At 39.2% G+C, this 17,463-nt stretch overlaps 1 protein-coding gene across 1 annotated transcript in view; it reads right to left on the reverse strand.

Moving 5' to 3' along the window:
• prom1a (prominin 1a) overlaps positions 1-8,698 on the reverse strand; it is a 31,663-nt gene extending 22,965 nt beyond the window's left edge. The window contains exons 1-6 of the mRNA XM_010784780.1: positions 8,644-8,698; positions 5,393-5,507; positions 4,522-4,533; positions 1,747-1,867; positions 1,092-1,155; positions 695-784 (exon numbers count right to left, since the gene is read on the reverse strand). Coding sequence (XP_010783082.1) covers positions 695-784; positions 1,092-1,155; positions 1,747-1,867; positions 4,522-4,533; positions 5,393-5,507; positions 8,644-8,698 — 457 coding nt within the window. The remainder of the gene's footprint in view (positions 1-694; positions 785-1,091; positions 1,156-1,746; positions 1,868-4,521; positions 4,534-5,392; positions 5,508-8,643) is intronic.
• Positions 8,699-17,463: the final 8,765 nt, after the last annotated feature.

Here is a 17,463-nt window from a genome sequence, read left to right on the forward strand (position 1 = left end):
ACCCCCCCACCCTAACCTTCCCTTATATTGTAAAGCCATTTTGAGTCCTTGAAAAGCCCTATACAAATATAATGTATTATTATTATAATTATACTGACAGGTATCAGATCTGGCTGTGTAAAATAATCTCCCTGAGAGGTTTCCCTTGTGATGTAGTCTGTGTGTCCTACAGCTAATGTATTCCTGACAGCAACAGGTGATAAGAATCAAAGGTTCCCAGAGGATCCCATAGGAAATGCATGCAGGTCATTTTGACCCACTTATGGAAGCTTGGGATAGTAATACAAAAACTACAATTTCTTAAAATGTAAATTTTAAATATAAAAGGCATGATATCCAAAACATGTTTTTTGAAGAATAGCTGGAATATGAAATGATAAAACATTTTTAATTACAAAGATACTTCAAGAAAACCACCGGGTCAACAAAATGCCCACTTATGCATCTACATGTAAGGGTTAAATGAAATTCCTGAAAAGTATGATTTTTCATGCGATCTAACAGATATTTGCCCCAAATATTGCCATACTATATTCAAAGCCATTTCCTTGTCATTCTAAATATAGTCTTTGTGCATCAATGGGTTACATTTGATATAAAAGCCAGGTTCTTTATGTCACTTGATAACATTTTGCATCAGTGTCTTGCAACCTGATCATATCGTAAAGTGGAAATGAAAAATAAGCAGTCGTACCTCCAGCCATATTGAGAACTCTGTCCAATGCAGGATGGACCTCCTTATCCAGCTGATCGTGTATCCTTCCACCTAATAATGGACCTATATCTGTAGAGAACGCAGCATCAGATCAGCAGAAGAAAACAAACAAACAGTCCCTTTTGGTTATTAAGTTTATGTGTAACTTAAATGGCTGCTGTGCTATCACAAAAGTAGAGATGAATACTCGAGGGATCCTCTATAACAGGCACTGCTTTTGGTTTCTACACCTTGTTATATCATAAATCTGTTAGGAAAACAATTCAAGGACGGTGAATTCGGATAATAAGCATGATATATGACCGAGAGCAAGAACTCAGTGAATCGTTTCTGTCCTCTTAATTTACCGTCAGAGGCGCAGAGGAGGTCTACTTACTATCTAGGTCATAGATGACTTTGTTCTTGGCTGTGGCGTATTGGGATATTAGGTAATCAATTTGCTGCAAACAGGAAAACACAAGAGAGCAGAGCAGAGTGTTACAAATGGAAATAAATGAAAATTAGGTTATTAGTTTCGTCATAGACGGCAAGAGACACTCCGAAGCATAGCACAGTTTCATCTTCAGTCAGAATGAAATGGAGAAAATGACCTAAAATACAAAAGGACAATCACAACAATACAAACAGTTCCAATGTAACACCTATAAGTAAAGTAAATGTCAAAGCATGAGCTCCTGATATTGAATGGAATAAGAATTATGTTTTGAAAATGACAATTAGTAGCGGTAATGAAAAGATAACAGAGCCAATGTAGTCTGACACAACTCTGACAGCCTTTTCTTATTTCAGTGCATTGCTAAATGTTTTGCTTTCATTCGACCATCCCAAGTTATTTTACTAGCTAAAATGTCCATTAGTAGTGGCTTATTCTCACACCAACCATCTCCTGTCTGATCCATGGTTCTGTTTAATGTATTTTATTGTAATTTAACATGGTTTAATAGTGCGTTGGCGCTATACTGTAGGACACAAAGCAAAGAGAAAATCCAACCGTATCTTCTCCAGAATACCACTTTACATTACTGTCTCACCATTGGCGTGTCATTAACGAAGGTGTGCAGGTCCCTCATGTTGCTGTTCACCAATCTCCGGATGTTCTTCACCTGAGAGCTCAGGTTCTGGTTGGCAGCGTAGGCACACAGCACTCCGATCCTAAACAAAACCACAAACACAAACACAGTGACCTTTCCTGTCTCCATTAACCACTGAGTGACCCTGCTGCTCCCACTTGAATCACCACAGTGAGCCATGGGGTGGGTTTTACAGAACAGGGTGATAACATGTGATCAACAGTAGGGGTCAGTGTGCACTACCATTTACATTTTCTTTCAAAACTTCCACCTGAATGCACCTGTGGAATGAGCCTAATGTCCTTGACAGCCAGATTTTGTAATCACGGTAATATGCAATTACCAACACATAGATAAAATGTGTCCAATCCAAAATGAATCCAATTTAAAAAGGTCATAAATGTGTCTTTTTCAAAATGATACTTAGCAATCATGCATAATGCCTAAGAGCACACAATGATAATGATGCCTTCTATTATTAACCTCCAGTACGAGATGGGTTGGTTGTAATTTCTGCATTTTCAATATAATCGATACATTTCAGGACGATATTTTGAGGAAATTAACTCAGATGGAAATGTGTGTACATCTACAATAAGCGCTGAAGCCCTATCTATATATCTGAGGAGCCTGGGTTGTAAACATATTCAAATGTAATGTAAGTACACAGAATTGCACAAAGCACACCATTAAAGTGAGTGTCTTGTGTACTTCAAACAGACCCGAGTAGCTCGGTACAAGGCTTAATTAGCTTGAGCAACATCAAGAGAAAGGCATCCCATAATATTAAGCCGTTTCTATGGCTCATCCCAGCTGAATTATTTTGCCTCAGCATATCCCAGCTAGCACTATATATCTGTTTTATTACTGCATGTAAGCATGGATGGGCTCTAAGGGTTGATTAACTTCTGAACAGATGGTCAAAAAAAACTTCTGTACGATGGATGGTGAAGCAACACTCTGACATTGCGGTTGTATAACATAGTGAATTTCATTTATAGCAACGCTTCAGTGGAATAAGCCGCTTTATGAATGATGTGAGATGACTCGCAGAAAGGAATAACAAGAGGACTGACTCAGAGGATACTGAACAGGTTTAGATGAATGGAGATGAATCGGGCTGTTGTGACTCACTGTATAAGAAGGCCGAGGTCTCTGCATGTGGGCCTGTTTATCTGTGCTTCTGTGGAGGCATGCACAACAGCCTGTGTGTGTGTGTGTGTGTGTGTGTGTGTGTGTGTGTGTGTGTGTGTGTGTGTGTGTGTGTGTGTGTGTGTGTGTGTGTGTGTGTGTGTGTGTGTGTGTCTACTGTGGGAGTCTCTCTTTGTGGATGTAACCCTTTTAATCCAAACCTGCAATATACTGCAGACACTTTTTCACAATGCGTTTTCATACACCGCATGTGCAAAGTATTACCTTTGTTTCAATGGAGCATATTGATGATGGAACACGAGATCAGAGTCGATATTAAATACCCAATCACATAGTTAGCAGTAATCAATCATGCAGTAGATTTGAGTATTATAGGGCTGATAATCCTTCTGCAGATTTTTGCTTTTATTCAAAATGTCGATAATAAAATAGTGACGTTTTTCAGGTTCGGTGATCATAATACTTTTGAATTAATTTAATATCCAAGCAGGTTAAGATAATTATTTTACAATTATATAAAACAGCTCTAACAATAAAATGTAGGCTTGATAAATAACAGTTATTACTGATCTTGTTGCACACTAAACTGAAATGTCAACCAACACTTTTCAGTTAATACTCGCACAGCATAGAAATCAATAAGCCACTTGCCGGAGTTGGTTAATCAATCAACGCTAATTAGTCTTAGTTAACAATTAGAAGGGCACTCAGGGAGAACAGACAAGGCTACATCCTATCTCCCGATGTTAATGGAAGTGAAAATTAATTTGTGAATCAGATTCTTATCTGCTCCAAATTGTAATGGGTTCTTCCTTGGCTTATGCTACACCCTTTTAACAAAGTTTCTTGAAGATCAGACCTTTTTTTCTTTTGTAAACTTATTACAAACAAGAAAGAAGACACTTCCTTATCCATCCCTGTAAAATAATCTTACATTTTTGTCCTTTTTGACAATTTATTAGATCTGAGAAATGGCTGCAGTGGTTCTCAAACTTTTTTTCAATAATGTACCCCCTTTGAAAAAAAATTCAGCCAAGTACCCCCTGATCAGCGCAAAAACAATTTGTTAGGGAAAAATGCCTATATACAGTAAAGAGGTACATTAAAGTGCTGCATCATCGGTGTCTGATTTATTAAAACAACAACCTTAACTGAGAAACACTTAAATGCTACCTTTCAAATGTTTACAATCCATCACTAAATTCATGGCAAACCAAATTCAACATAATGCAATAACACTAAGACGACATTAGTTGCATTGAACTGATCTTTTTAATAAGTTGTACCGTCATTTTCGGACTATAAACCGCGCCTTTTCCCCTATTTTTCGACGCTGCGGCTTATATAACGGTGCGGCTAATCTATGGATTTTTACAGCTAACGGCCAACACCTTTAACTCTATGGGCTCTATGGCCGGTCCGCGGACCCCCACCTTTAAGCGGCGGGTTCCAGCAGGAAAAGCTGGAGGCCGGAAAAGAGTGAGACGGGTAGCGCGCAAAAGTAAAAGTGGAACCGAGAGTGGTATGCCGCTGCTGAGGCTTATATTCAGGTGCGCCTTATAGTCCGAAAATTACGGTACTTACAATTTAGTGAGAAACATGGGCTTGTGCTTCACTGAGGATCTTTGTCATTCTGACAGGGAGGCAAACTGCAGTCATTACACTCTGTTTGAGAACCACTGCAGTAGAGCATTGTCGCGTAATATTCTCTGACAGTCAAATGAGACATTGTGAATTAGTTTCTTCTTCTCTTTCATTAAATTGGTAGCTGTTTCGGCAGCTGAGTCACAACCTGAATGTCAGAGGGTCTTATCTTGTTAAAAAAATGGTTGGCACGTATTTAAATTGTATTTAACAGGCTTAAACACGCATTAGCACAAAGAACAAATGTTACAGGATCGTGAGAAACTCTTTTCAACAGCGTGGCATCAAGCTGCGCCTCGTCTCCAGGAACCCCGTAATGATGTTTGCCATAAATAGTGAGCGGGCCGACACAGAGTAAACGCTGTCGTCGTGTAAATGGAGACTAAATGAGAAACTAGGCCAAACAACTAGGCTGGGACACAGTGAAGTGGAGCCATCCGGAACCAGGAGAAGATTCAAAATGGCCACTTTCAAAACAAAAGCCTTTTGTCAGACACTTCTCTGCCCTCCTTCTGTCTCTCTCTCATACACAAGTCCACACTTTCATAACCCTTCTCTTTCATTCATAAATCACACACACCTTCTGTCTCACTTTCCGTCCGTGTCTGTCTGTATCTTTATCGCTAAATGCTCTACTTTCCTCTCTGTTTCTCCAGCTCTTTCTCATTTGTCTTTCTGCTCCGGCTCGTCTGTTTTCATCCACGTCTCTTCCACTAAACCTCTTTTTCTCATTTTCTCTTGCTCAAGACTTGTTTTGTACCCCTCTCTGATTATTTTACCTCTCATGCTTTCTTATTTTCCTTTAACACACCCTCTCTTCTCTTCCTCTTTTGCCCTCTCTTTTCCCTCTCTTCCTATATCAACCTCCCTCTCTTTTGCTTTGTCTTTCGCTCCCTCCCTCTCCCTGCCTGTGTCCAGCAAGGTCACTGGAATCCGCAGGCAAACAAAGACTCATTGAGAACGACGCCAAGCACTTTCCAATGAGCTGTGTAGTACACGGCTGTCCGCCTCACTTCAGCAAAATTGAGTTTGGATTTGTCTGAGTGTGGCAGAAGAGTTTGAGAAGTGGTGAAATGAAATCGGGAGTTAAGACAGAATGAAACACATTTGTGTCTCATCACAAATTGATCAAACAAACTCGGGATGACAGGCAGGGAACGCCAGAGTGATAGAAAATAGTCGAGCGCCGCTTTTGAGTGAATTTATGTTAGAAAACCCATTTCTCACTGATTCCTACAACGGATGTGTAAAGAATACAGGAAACATGTCCGACTGTTTGATTACAGACGCACTCTCCCTGCTGTTCTCACCTTCATTTCACCTTTAATGATGTATTTTATATCACATATTAAATAGGGCTGCTCGATTATGGCAAAAATCATAATCTCGATTATTTGGGTCAATAATTGATATCACGATTATTAAAAACGATTATCCATTTACTTTGAAAACATAAATTCATAAAAAATAAAAAAAAGTGAACAGCATGTTTTCAACAGTTGATTACAGTGGTGCAAATTAGTCGCTTTTCGGCACCTCCCGCTTTTTTAACGCTGATTTGGGTGACTTATGTAATTCGTGGAGAACCGAAGAGTAAAAAATCTTCCCGGGGGGAGCATGCCCCCGGACCTCCCTAGAGGAAGTTAGCTTTTCCCCCCCCCACACACTTAAATCATGTTCACATGGATAGGAAACTAAATACATTTGCACACCTCTTGTGTCCATATCTTTCTGTTTTGGTGGTCATGCCACAACCATGCACGTGAATGCATACGCCAGTCATGGTGAGATCTCTGGATTAAAAGGTTGCTTTTTCTTTGCACAGCATGAAAGAAAGGCAAAATGAATGGGCTGTGATTTTAGTTTTTTTAAGCAGAGGTTGAGTTCAATCATTTGTACGGCCCTCGGAGGATGTTGTAAAAATTGAAAGGAAAAAGGTTCCCCACCCCTGCTGTAAATAATAATAAAACCCTTGATTTATAACTTAACATCTCTGTCTCCTATTGATCTGAGTATATTACAAAGAACAGCCAGTTAATTGAAGCATTATAGCACAGGCCTTTGTCAGATGGTATATTACGCTGTTTTTTTCCTGCTTCGAATAGTTCTCTCTTTTTTCACCATACCTGTGTTTGCATCCCTGTGATTACCCTGAACTTTAAGTATAGTTATTGGCAAGAAAATCTACAAGAGATTGTACAGTGCAATCAGAGAGATACAGTATGTCCACGTTTTTGAGCAAGTCCACGAATCCAGTCTTTGTCAAGTCTGTCACCACCTTCGCGCAGCTGCTTCGAATAGTTCTCTCTTTTTTCACCATACCTGTGTTTGCATCCCTGTGATTATCCTGAACTTGAACTATAATTCAACTGAAAAACCAATACAAAATAAATAAATAAAATAACTAATCGTTTTATTTCGATTATGTTGTTTTCATAATCGTTGCAAGCCAAAATCGTAATTGCGTTTCAAATACGATTAATTGAGCAGCCCTAATATTAAAGAGAAATGTCCATTCAGTTAAATAGCTTTTATTATTAAGCAATTCTATACATCTAACTTGAATAGGAGTGAAAGGATTACACTGCATTACAAAACGTCTTTTCCTAAACTAAACTTGAGCTGTGTGACTGTCAGAATACTAAAACGTTAGTGTACTTTTGATGTATTTAACCATGCTTGTTTCCAACATGTTGAATAGTAATGTTCTGGTAGACGGTGGCTTTTTTAAAAACCCACATAACAGCACAGCTCCTCACTTTGTGAAACTGAGTTTTGTCGTGCCGCTTCACCACATGTCTTTGTTGACAGCAACTCGTAAACTGACCCTCCAGCTCAAACTGTGGGCACTGAGTGCACCGCCGTATGGCTGCCTGTTGATAATGTGCCTCTTATTGACCACAGGGGACAATTCAAAACGCAGCGGGACGAAGATTTACTTCTAGCTACTCAGTAAAAAGGGCTGTAATTCCTGGTTGAGCGAAAGTCAAATGACACATGAAACTGTGCCTTAGGGTGTAAGCCCCACAACAACAGATGAAGAAGAAGAAGAGCAGTCAAACTAGTGCACTGCCCCAGTATGTAGGCCACTACTGGGGGCTGGGCAGTGAGTGTTACATGGTCTGGTGGCTCCATAGCTTTTACAAACTCCAACAATGCCCTGCATTCAGCCTGAATGTAGTTGCTCGGCTTGGACAGTTGCCCTACAGTCCCTCGCTGCTTTCACACTGCTGGAACTGTTTACTCTCATTATCCTATCACTCAAGCAGCACATGAAAGATGTCGTTATTGTTCAAACTAAAGTAAATAATGTATCTATTGCTGTTTATTTTTATTTGAAGTGCAAAACTAGGTGCTGTGCAGGAATGCCTTTTTCCTGCAATGCCATAACAACATTACATTCACATTAAGCATTTGTGTGCCAGCCTGACCTCAGTGACCTGTATTCAAAAGCTTGTGAGCTGAAAACTCATCTCTTTCGACTCCACTTCGAGCGATAGAATTACTAACAAAGCACTTATATACTAATAAAGGACTGGCTTATCTAAAGCTAGTTGAGTAGCACTTGAAATGTTTTAGCTCTATGAAACCTGATGTACTTATATGATTCTGTTTTCTTCAAGTTTGTTTCTTGTTGGTCGAACGTACTTATTGTAAGTCTCTTTGGATAAACGCTTCAGCTAAATGCAATGTAATGTAATGTAACACATATGTGATAACCTATCAGGTTGTTTAGTATGTGAATAGGGTATTGAATCAGATTATTCCAGAACCAACTATAACTACAAATTTGAGAGTAGGGCTGCACTAATGTATTCGGACATATTTAAACTTCCACGCAGTTTCCTAAAGACATCAAACGTGTTATTATATAATAATTGTGTTTCTCAGGAGCAGACCAGTGGCAATCACACACGTATTATTGTGTAAATAAAACGTCATAGCAGCAGCTAGTAGCAACTATTTTTATATTGTAATTTAAACAGTCTTTCATTCACTCTATACTCCCATCAAATGCCACGAGTCTCTTTTAAGTTCAATTTCATCACAGTTACAGTATACCTCTGGTTAGCTTGTTTGTCTTCCACCTAATAGTGTTTTCTCCTCGACTAGCCATTGTTATATCCCTTTTATAGCGTCTCTGTTTTGCACTCATTTCTCAGAGCCAGGCCACAGTCTGAACTCGGCTCTGAGCAGCACGGTGTCCCATAAAGAATTTAAACAGACACTCAGTAGTTTTGACTTTGGGGCTTTTGCTCTAGGCATGAAAACCCAGTAAAGATAACAGTACTGTTTTGCTCAGTTTTCCTAAGTTTCTGTCTAAAACCTGGCAGCAGTGGTCTGATGGGAGAAAACAGAACATTAATTCCACTCTAAACAGTCCAGGAATGATATGAATACTAAACTCTGAACCAAACAGCCTGTCTGGCTCAGAGTCGTGCAAACAGCCACAGACGGTCACTTTAATCCAGTAGTATCTTAAAAAGCTCCTCTAAAGTTCATATTGTTTCATGATTAAACTTTAAAACATGCAGTCAGAGGAAGTGTTGCAATTGATTTAACAGCTGGAACAATGTAATGCAATGTCTAAACAAGATTAGACACTTTTTCTTTTCAAGCAGAAAACTATTTCTGTGTGTCACCTCACAGATCTTCTCCAGTGGGACTCAGATGAGGGTGTTGCACTTCCCCTTGTACATGTGATGTTTTGGTGTTGTTGTTTTGTTTATTTCCGTTAACTGTCAAGTGGGAACTAAATATTTTTTTGTTTTACGTTTTTGTGTTTCTCTTATTATCCTACGAAACTGTTATGTTTGGCTGTGAATAAGAAATATGAAGGACACACCATATATTTCTATTTTTTTTTTTTTTAGAAAGGGGCAGGTAATATGAGATTATTTTCTTCTCCCTACTTCTTTTTGGTCAACGGTGTGTTCACAGAGACACTAAACAGATTTGTAAACAATTATTATACATTAAGTTGTGCATACCATGAACGTAACAAATGCAAATGGAATAAACTCTGCATGCACTTGCAGCCTTCCTCTTTATAGCCTGAGACACATCTCTGCAGATCCCCTCACAGTCCGCCTCTTTCATATAAATGTCAAGGATTTGCAATTTGTCTGTGGTGACTCTGTTATTCAACTCATTAATTGGAGTTCAGCCTCTCTGCGCCCCCTTTTTAAACTGCGGTTTTCCAGTTTTGTAACTTCTGGGTTCAAGCGAGTATGTGAGCCCCTGAGCAAGAAACTTGTCTGTATAGATTTCTTAGGGAGAGAGACAGGGATTACTTTGAGGATATCAACAACAGATTTGTTCTGCTCAGGTAAACCATCCCTGGATTGATTGAGGTTATGAACATAATTAACCTTTCAAGCAAATATTAACCGTGGGATTTAAAATTAAATGTCAGCTGTCCAAAACAAAACAACTTGTCAAGGAATAGCTGTTGAAGCAATGTAACTTCATAACAACTTCTTGCACTCTATTAAGCCTCGACTTATCAAACATGTTTTTATTGAATCAGCTTTAAATTTGCATTTAACTAAGAAGCTCTCGGTCTTTTAATACACGAAGGAGGACTGTTTGTGAGGGAACCTGACGTTCTGTAAAGTCAGACTCGCTGAATCTCAGTGATTGGTTTTAATGGTTCGGTCTATTTCCCATCAGTTGGCTCAGCGCGGAGCAAACACGGCCGGAGGCATGCAACTCACGACTATGCACAGAGAGAACGAAATGATGGGTACGAATTCATCCCTCATAAATCATTCAAAAGCGGTCTGACTTTCCTTACAAACCCTTCTCAATCCCTCTCTCAAAATGTTATGTTGTTTTTTTTCAATTTCCCGATTTTAGGATTGTTAAGGTCAGGACAAGGTGCCAAATCCTAAACACAAATACAAAACATAGCTACGAAAATGGCGGACACAGCAGGGAGAAATTGCAAATATAGCAAGGCAAAACTGCTGCAACCACCAACCTCATTCCAACTTTTACATTTAAAGAATACGAAAAGCGTGCCAGTTTTGTGTGGGAAGAAACGTATGCATGGTTTTAATGCAGACACCATGTTTGTACATCAGGCCCATAGTCACAGATTTTGTCCTCACTGATTCCACAGCTATTCGTATAATGATTGCAATCAATGCGATCCAAGGAGGTGTGTTGAGTTTTGTTCATTGCATATAGTATGTTTATCACAAGGTCAATGTGGAGTTTGCACAGTTACTGTAGGAAAAGATACACAGATATGGGATTATACAGACCTGAAGACTAAAACATGTATGGTGATAACGATCAGTAATCTGTCTTTCAAAGTCCTGTCAAACTCGCCGTTTTAAGAGAGCTGTAAAGTCCAATATGCATTCTCTCAAGAAACATGTCCACGTCACTTTAGTTTCCAAATCATTTGTAAATGCCACTACCCAATATTGTGCACCTTGTTCCATTTGAGTATGGTTGAAATCGAATGAACTCTAGGTGTGACTTCATCCTGTGATGTTGACCTTCGGCTGCCTGCCCATTTTTCATTTCACTGTACAATGCATTTAGGCAGTACGTTTTTATCATCAAATATCAAGAGCACCAATACCTATTACCTCTGTAAAGGAGTTTTCTTTCGTTAGTTTGCTCTGCTTGTTAGTAGGATTACAAAGAATCTACAGGCCTGATTTTCATGACACTTGGTGGAGGGGTGTAGCATGAGCCAAGGAAGAAACCAGAACCTTTTTGTAGCATTTCCCCATCAGGGGGAATTTACATTACGAGTTCCCTTCTTGTTTTATTAGATGCATAATTTTAATGAATTGTTGTGTGTCATTATCTGCACAATTTGATTCTTTCACACACATACTGTAATTCAATGTCATGGAGAAGTTGATTGATCTTCTATAATGAAAAAGTGTCACTTTAAAAGTCTAAATGAGTATCTACTTGATGAAGATTGTGAAAAAGTGGAGTCATTCCTTGTTTCTGAGAATCATAAGGATAATTTATTTTGTCTGGACATATAGTACTTTACTAATATAGAAAGACAATCACCAGAGATCCTAAAGACGAGTGAACAAGGAGAGGCGTGTGGCGCAGTGGGTTGTGCGTTGGTGTTCGGATCGGGGGGGTCACAGGTTCAAACCCCACTGCAGTCAGCATGTCGTTGTGTCCCTGAGACACTTCACCCCAAATTGCTCCTGTGGGGATTGCCCACTGTATTGAGTCGCTTTGGATAGGAGCAATTTGGGGTGAAGTGTCTCAGGGACACAACGACATGCTGACTGCAGTGGGGTTTGAACNACTTTTTTACGTTTTTACATTACATGTTAGACGCTTTTATCCAAAGTGACTTACATACTCAATACTGTGGGCAATCCCCACAGGAGCAATTTGGGGTGAAGTGTCTCAGGGACACAACGACATGCTGACTGCAGTGGGGTTTGAACCTGTGACCCCCCCGATCCGAACATCAACGCACAACCCACTGCGCCATACGCCTCTCCTTGTTCACTCGTCCTTAGGATCTCTGTATAGTACTTTACTAATATAGAAAGACAATCACCAGAGATCCTAAGGACGAGTGAACAAGGAGAGGCGTATGGCGCAGTGGGTTGTGCGTTGATGTTCGGATCGGGGGGGTCACAGGTTCAAACCCCACTGCANATAGTCTTAAAGTTACAACTGGCCCTTTGAGTGCAACCGTAATGCTGATGTGGCCCGTGATGAATTTGAGTTTGACACCCCTGCCCTAGAGGGAACGGTTAATCCTTTAATTACTATGCCATGTTATAACATCAAAGCTGTATGCCAAACAAATGTGAAACAAAACAGTTTGAACACACAGTTTAGAAACATATTATCAGTAGGAAACTCAAAGTGACGTGTGTTAGCATCACAGATGACATGCCACCCACGAACTGCCATTTAGACACAAGTTTAGAGTGAGGTGAATTGGAATTGTTATAATGATATCAGCAACGATGCAGCAGTAATGGATGCAGGCTTGTCATGGTTATGTTTGGTCTGGTGAATCCAGCAGTAGTGAACCTAAATAACCCAACTTTCCCAAAACATTGGGCATATAAGTGAACATCAGCATCCATATTAATCAATGTGGACTCCTCTTAAGTAGCTCAAAGGTTTTATTCCACACTGTCTGACAGCATATCTTTCGACCGGCTTGTTGCAGTTGTTTGTTTCATGGCTGCCCTTTTCCATTAAATGGGGAATTCTACATGTCTTGTGCATCAATAACACACATTTATATACATTTGATTAAAAGTAACCTTGATATATGTATTGTCTTTGGAGAAAATGGATGTCCATAGGGTTGAACAATGCTTGTTTGCAATGAAATCCAAGTATAACTTTATATAATCTACAACCCTCTCACCTGCAAAGCTACATTCCCATAAAACTGCAGTTTCATTTCAATAAAACTAAACTGAAGTTTCATTGCATCCAGATATATTTTGTCCCAGATTATGTTCCCAGACTAAAACATGTGGTTGACGTTAACTCAACAAAACGACCTGGTTAGGTTCTGTATAAAATCATTGTTTGGCTTAAAATAAGTATTTTTTTTGCTAAAGCCCGCGTCACACTGTCCCGAAATTGACACCAGATGGACACACGATAAAGGAAATGTTCATATTCGGCCATTCGTGAGGGCATCTTAAGCCATCGTATGACCGCCGGTGGAGTTTCTCAGGCTCCGGCAGTAACTTCGTGAGCGGTGGCAAAATCTTTGGCATGCCAAAAAATTGCCGAAAGACCTTGCGAAGGTTCATTTTCGTGTTGAATTTGTGTGTCCATGTTGCCCTTCGTAAGGCCAGCGTGAGAGCATCTTGTCAAATCGTGTCATCTTCGTCTTTACTTCGTGTTATCATCGGTGCCATCGGGCATTTTTCGCCTCACGAAGACAATACGAAGGTAACAAGAAGCTGCCCGATTATCTTAGGAAGCCAACACGACTTCGTGAAGCCCTTGCAATGCCATCGTGTAGCCATCGTATTATAGTACGATGACATCGAGATTGCATTTATTGCACAACAAAATCATGTAAACATGTTATGTAAATAACCCAATTTGTGTTCTGTGAAACTGAAAAGGATATTACATTGCTTTTGTTGATTTCGTTGCTGTTGTATGTCTTATATGTAATTTAGGTTAACATCCTGTTTTATTTAGATGCTTTTATTTTGAAGGCGAGTTTACGCTGTTGACAGGAAGTTGTTGTTGCTATGGAAACAACATGACGGAGTGTGTGGTTCGGGTGCCATCACGTGGCCTTCTGTAGGCATCGTACTTGCTTCGGCTGTTGCTTGGCCGTTGACCAAGTTCGGGGCCATCTTCGTGCGAAATTCAAAATTCCATATTCGTGTGTCCATCTGGTGTCAATTTCGGGACAGTGTGACAGGGGCTTTACTGAAGTTACAGATGTGAGTCAAACTTCATTTTGGGTGAGGATGGATTCACATGGAACACAACAGCCAACCACCTCAATACAAGCACTTATACTGACATTAATACAAAACCTCAAAATCAAACGACGTATGGCACAAAATACATTTACCTTAAAATTGTTATTGCCCATGCAGTTTCTTCATAGACTCCAACTGTGCAAAGCCTTCACAGATGAGCCATGTTATACTTCAGCATGTGTTTAACGTATCATGTCTCAGCTCATGCATACATACATGAACTGTGTAGTAAATGGCATGTTGCACCGAGCCTGCCAGCTATGAAAATGTCACACCGTACATTATTAAATCCACAGCAGCCGCTTTTTCAGTCTCTAACCATCTAACCACTAACCAGAGTCCACACGCCTGATTTATAATGATGAAATGAAAGATCCTTCCCTCTGTTCCGGCCAAGTGGAAGACCCCTGCCTCATGCAGTTACCCAGAATGCATTTCAGCAAGCTATTTCAGTCGCAGGGTGTCCAACACTATTAACACAAAAGGTCTTAACATTATGGGCTTAGTAATTCATGCTAATCATAAGGAGTCTAATTAATGATAATGTAGGCGCCAGTGAACCTGCAGCCTGCACTTTAAACCTCAGTCAGTTTGAATGTGAAATATTAAGATATTTTATTACTGAGAAATCTACAAGGGGGTGTCCTCAGTGAGTGTAATGAATACCACACATCCTTGGCTCCTTTATGGCCTCTTTTTCACTCCTGTCAGTCTTTACCTTCAAGCCAACAGAGACACAAGAACTCATCTTAGACATCATGTAAGCAAATACAAAAAAAGGATTGTATTAAGTTTACATTTTGGTGAATATTCGCATTTTAGAGGTCATACTTTTACCTCATGTGGAAGCGAAACAACAGTCGTCCGTTGTGTAAAAACGAAAGGAAGAAAACGCTGGAAGCATGCCGAAGAGCTGTTTCATAATGGACTGCATAAACAAACATAAATACAAGAATGTAATATTTAAACATAACTTTACATATAAAGCAATAGGAGAGCAACATGACGCAAAAGTTTCAAAGGGGCTGTGCGGGGTATTCCGAAATAAGACAATATGTCCACACAATGCCTTTGAAGTAGTTGTTTTCCTCAGGTTAACAAATGCTTTGAAATGGGACAACGTGTCTGCAGGCATTCAGTCTTTGTTCAGTGTAGTGCTGTGTATTATATTAAGCAATTTACATGTTAGAAAACTCAACTTCCTGAGCACGTATCAGCTGATTTTGGATCATTGACATTGTTTGTTACCTGGTATTTTTAGAGGTGGCATAGGGAGTGTTATAATTGTATAGCAATACAAGACCTCCAGAGCAGAATCAGAGGGTTGATCAAATCATGTATTCTGCCTCGGGCCAGTCCTGATGGAAACATAACGTGTGAGGTAGCCAAAACCTTAATCTGTCAGTGTGTGTGAGTTTAGTTTATAACCTGTATGGGCTTAGGGGGAAACACACAGTAGGACCTCTCTTAATAATGTGACAAGAGTTATTAGCACATTATTCTGCTGAATTATTAATAAAGTGACCCAATTAACGAGTAGAAACAAATGTTCCTTACTTGTCCTCTTGTTATTTCTCTGAAGGGAAGCAGGAGTTCAGCGGCTACAGCCTAGAGACAAATACATGTAATGTCAAATCTATCTAGAAAGACGTCTTTATGTACATTTGAAAATAGAAACTCCAAAGACCAATGTAAACACTGCTAGGATTGTACTTCTCTATTTTCCTTTCTATAATGTTGTAGTTGTTATAGCTCTTATTAAATAACTGGTATTTGGTGCTTTATTGAACAGTGTTTGTTTGCAGCGCTAAGAAGCTAACTGATTGTAGTGAACACACACAGGTACTTACTGCTGACACAAATACTTGAACACAATCTTTCTCGAAACACAAAACCAAGCGCACAATTAGTCACTTAGAGACACACAAGCAAACATCCTCTTCCTCTGTTAGCAGCCTCTCCGGGGAGTCGTCACATCCAGCGCTATTTTTAGTGGATTCATTAATACTGAGATGAAGTTCACTCTGTCACAGACGATGAAGATGTCACTTTCTGAATACATGTAAATGTCAAGCTACTGGGATGGAAATAAATGTGACTTGACAAATCCGAGTTATGGAGAAGTTTGCTGATTTAACATATTGGTTTATTTTAACCCCAAGATATGAGACAGAACTTTACTCAAGGGGGCCGCTGCAGCAAAAAGAATAGGGGAAAGGAATTACACGTAAAAAATCGAATAGATTCTAATAACTCTATATAAAAACAGCCAAATATTTTGTAGAAGAATTGATATATTTGCTTGATTTCATACTGTTGTAGCTGCCTTATTCATAGATACATTTTCATAAGTTTTTGATCTACAGGAGTTTCACGAATGTACCCAGAAGATAGGTGTAAATTATTCAGAATATCTTTAAGAAGATCAATGGAAGTGTTGAGATTTCCGTCTTGAAACCCTTTCAAAAACACAGCTGCTCTCCGCGTTCCTGAATCATTTATTTTGGAGATGACAAGTTGTTGAATTTCAAGTAAAGTTTCCTCTAATGAACTAAACAGATCTCAGCTCAGATCCCTTTCTACAAATCATGAAACCCAATACACTTATGATTGCTACCCAGCTCGCAGACACCACAAAATGTCAGCTTTTCACAAACCACTGCCAAGCTAATTAACTGGAGAGCTTGTTGTCAGAATTTCCCATAGTTGATCACATCTCCCGGCGAGACGATCGTTCAAAGTTTCCCTTTTTCCCCGATTTATGGCTGAAATCTATTTTATTTTTTACTAATTACATTTTTTCCTCATTTCCTTTCACGGTCTGTGGGTTCTCGCAGCTCCAAATCAATACACCAAATAGTCTAACAGGAATTTTACGAAGTGAAACTAATTGATGTTCACAGCTCGGTCCGGCTTCTTTTGAATTTATTTGAGACCTTTGTGTTGATGATAAGGCACATTGTTTCAGAGGAGAGGGAAAAGATGTGAGAAGGCGTACGGCTGAGAGGTGGTTTCTATCTTATGGAAAACTGGCTAGGGGGATTTATTACCTAGAAAGAGCAGCATTTCAAATACAGATACAGCTTTCTCATCATTTCTTTTTGATACTGTTTTTTNAAAAAAAAAGTGAAATGTTGGGGCAAAAATTAATATTTTGGAAAAAAAGTAACATTTTGAAACATCACATTTTGCTAAAAAAGGCACATTTTAAGAAAAAAGACAAATTCTGAGAAAAAAAGCATATTTTGAAAAAAAAGACAAATTCTGAGAAAAAAAGGATATTTTGAAAAAAAAGACAAATTCTGAGAAAAAAAAGCATATTTTGAAAAAAAAGCATATTTTGAAGGAAAAAAAAGCATATTTTGAAGAAAAAAAGTAAATTTCTGAGAAAAAAGTCAAATTTGAG

Source organism: Notothenia coriiceps, unplaced genomic scaffold, assembly GCF_000735185.1.
Source record: "Notothenia coriiceps isolate Sejong01 unplaced genomic scaffold, NC01 NC01_scaffold00026431, whole genome shotgun sequence".
Lineage (NCBI taxonomy): Eukaryota > Metazoa > Chordata > Actinopteri > Perciformes > Nototheniidae > Notothenia > Notothenia coriiceps.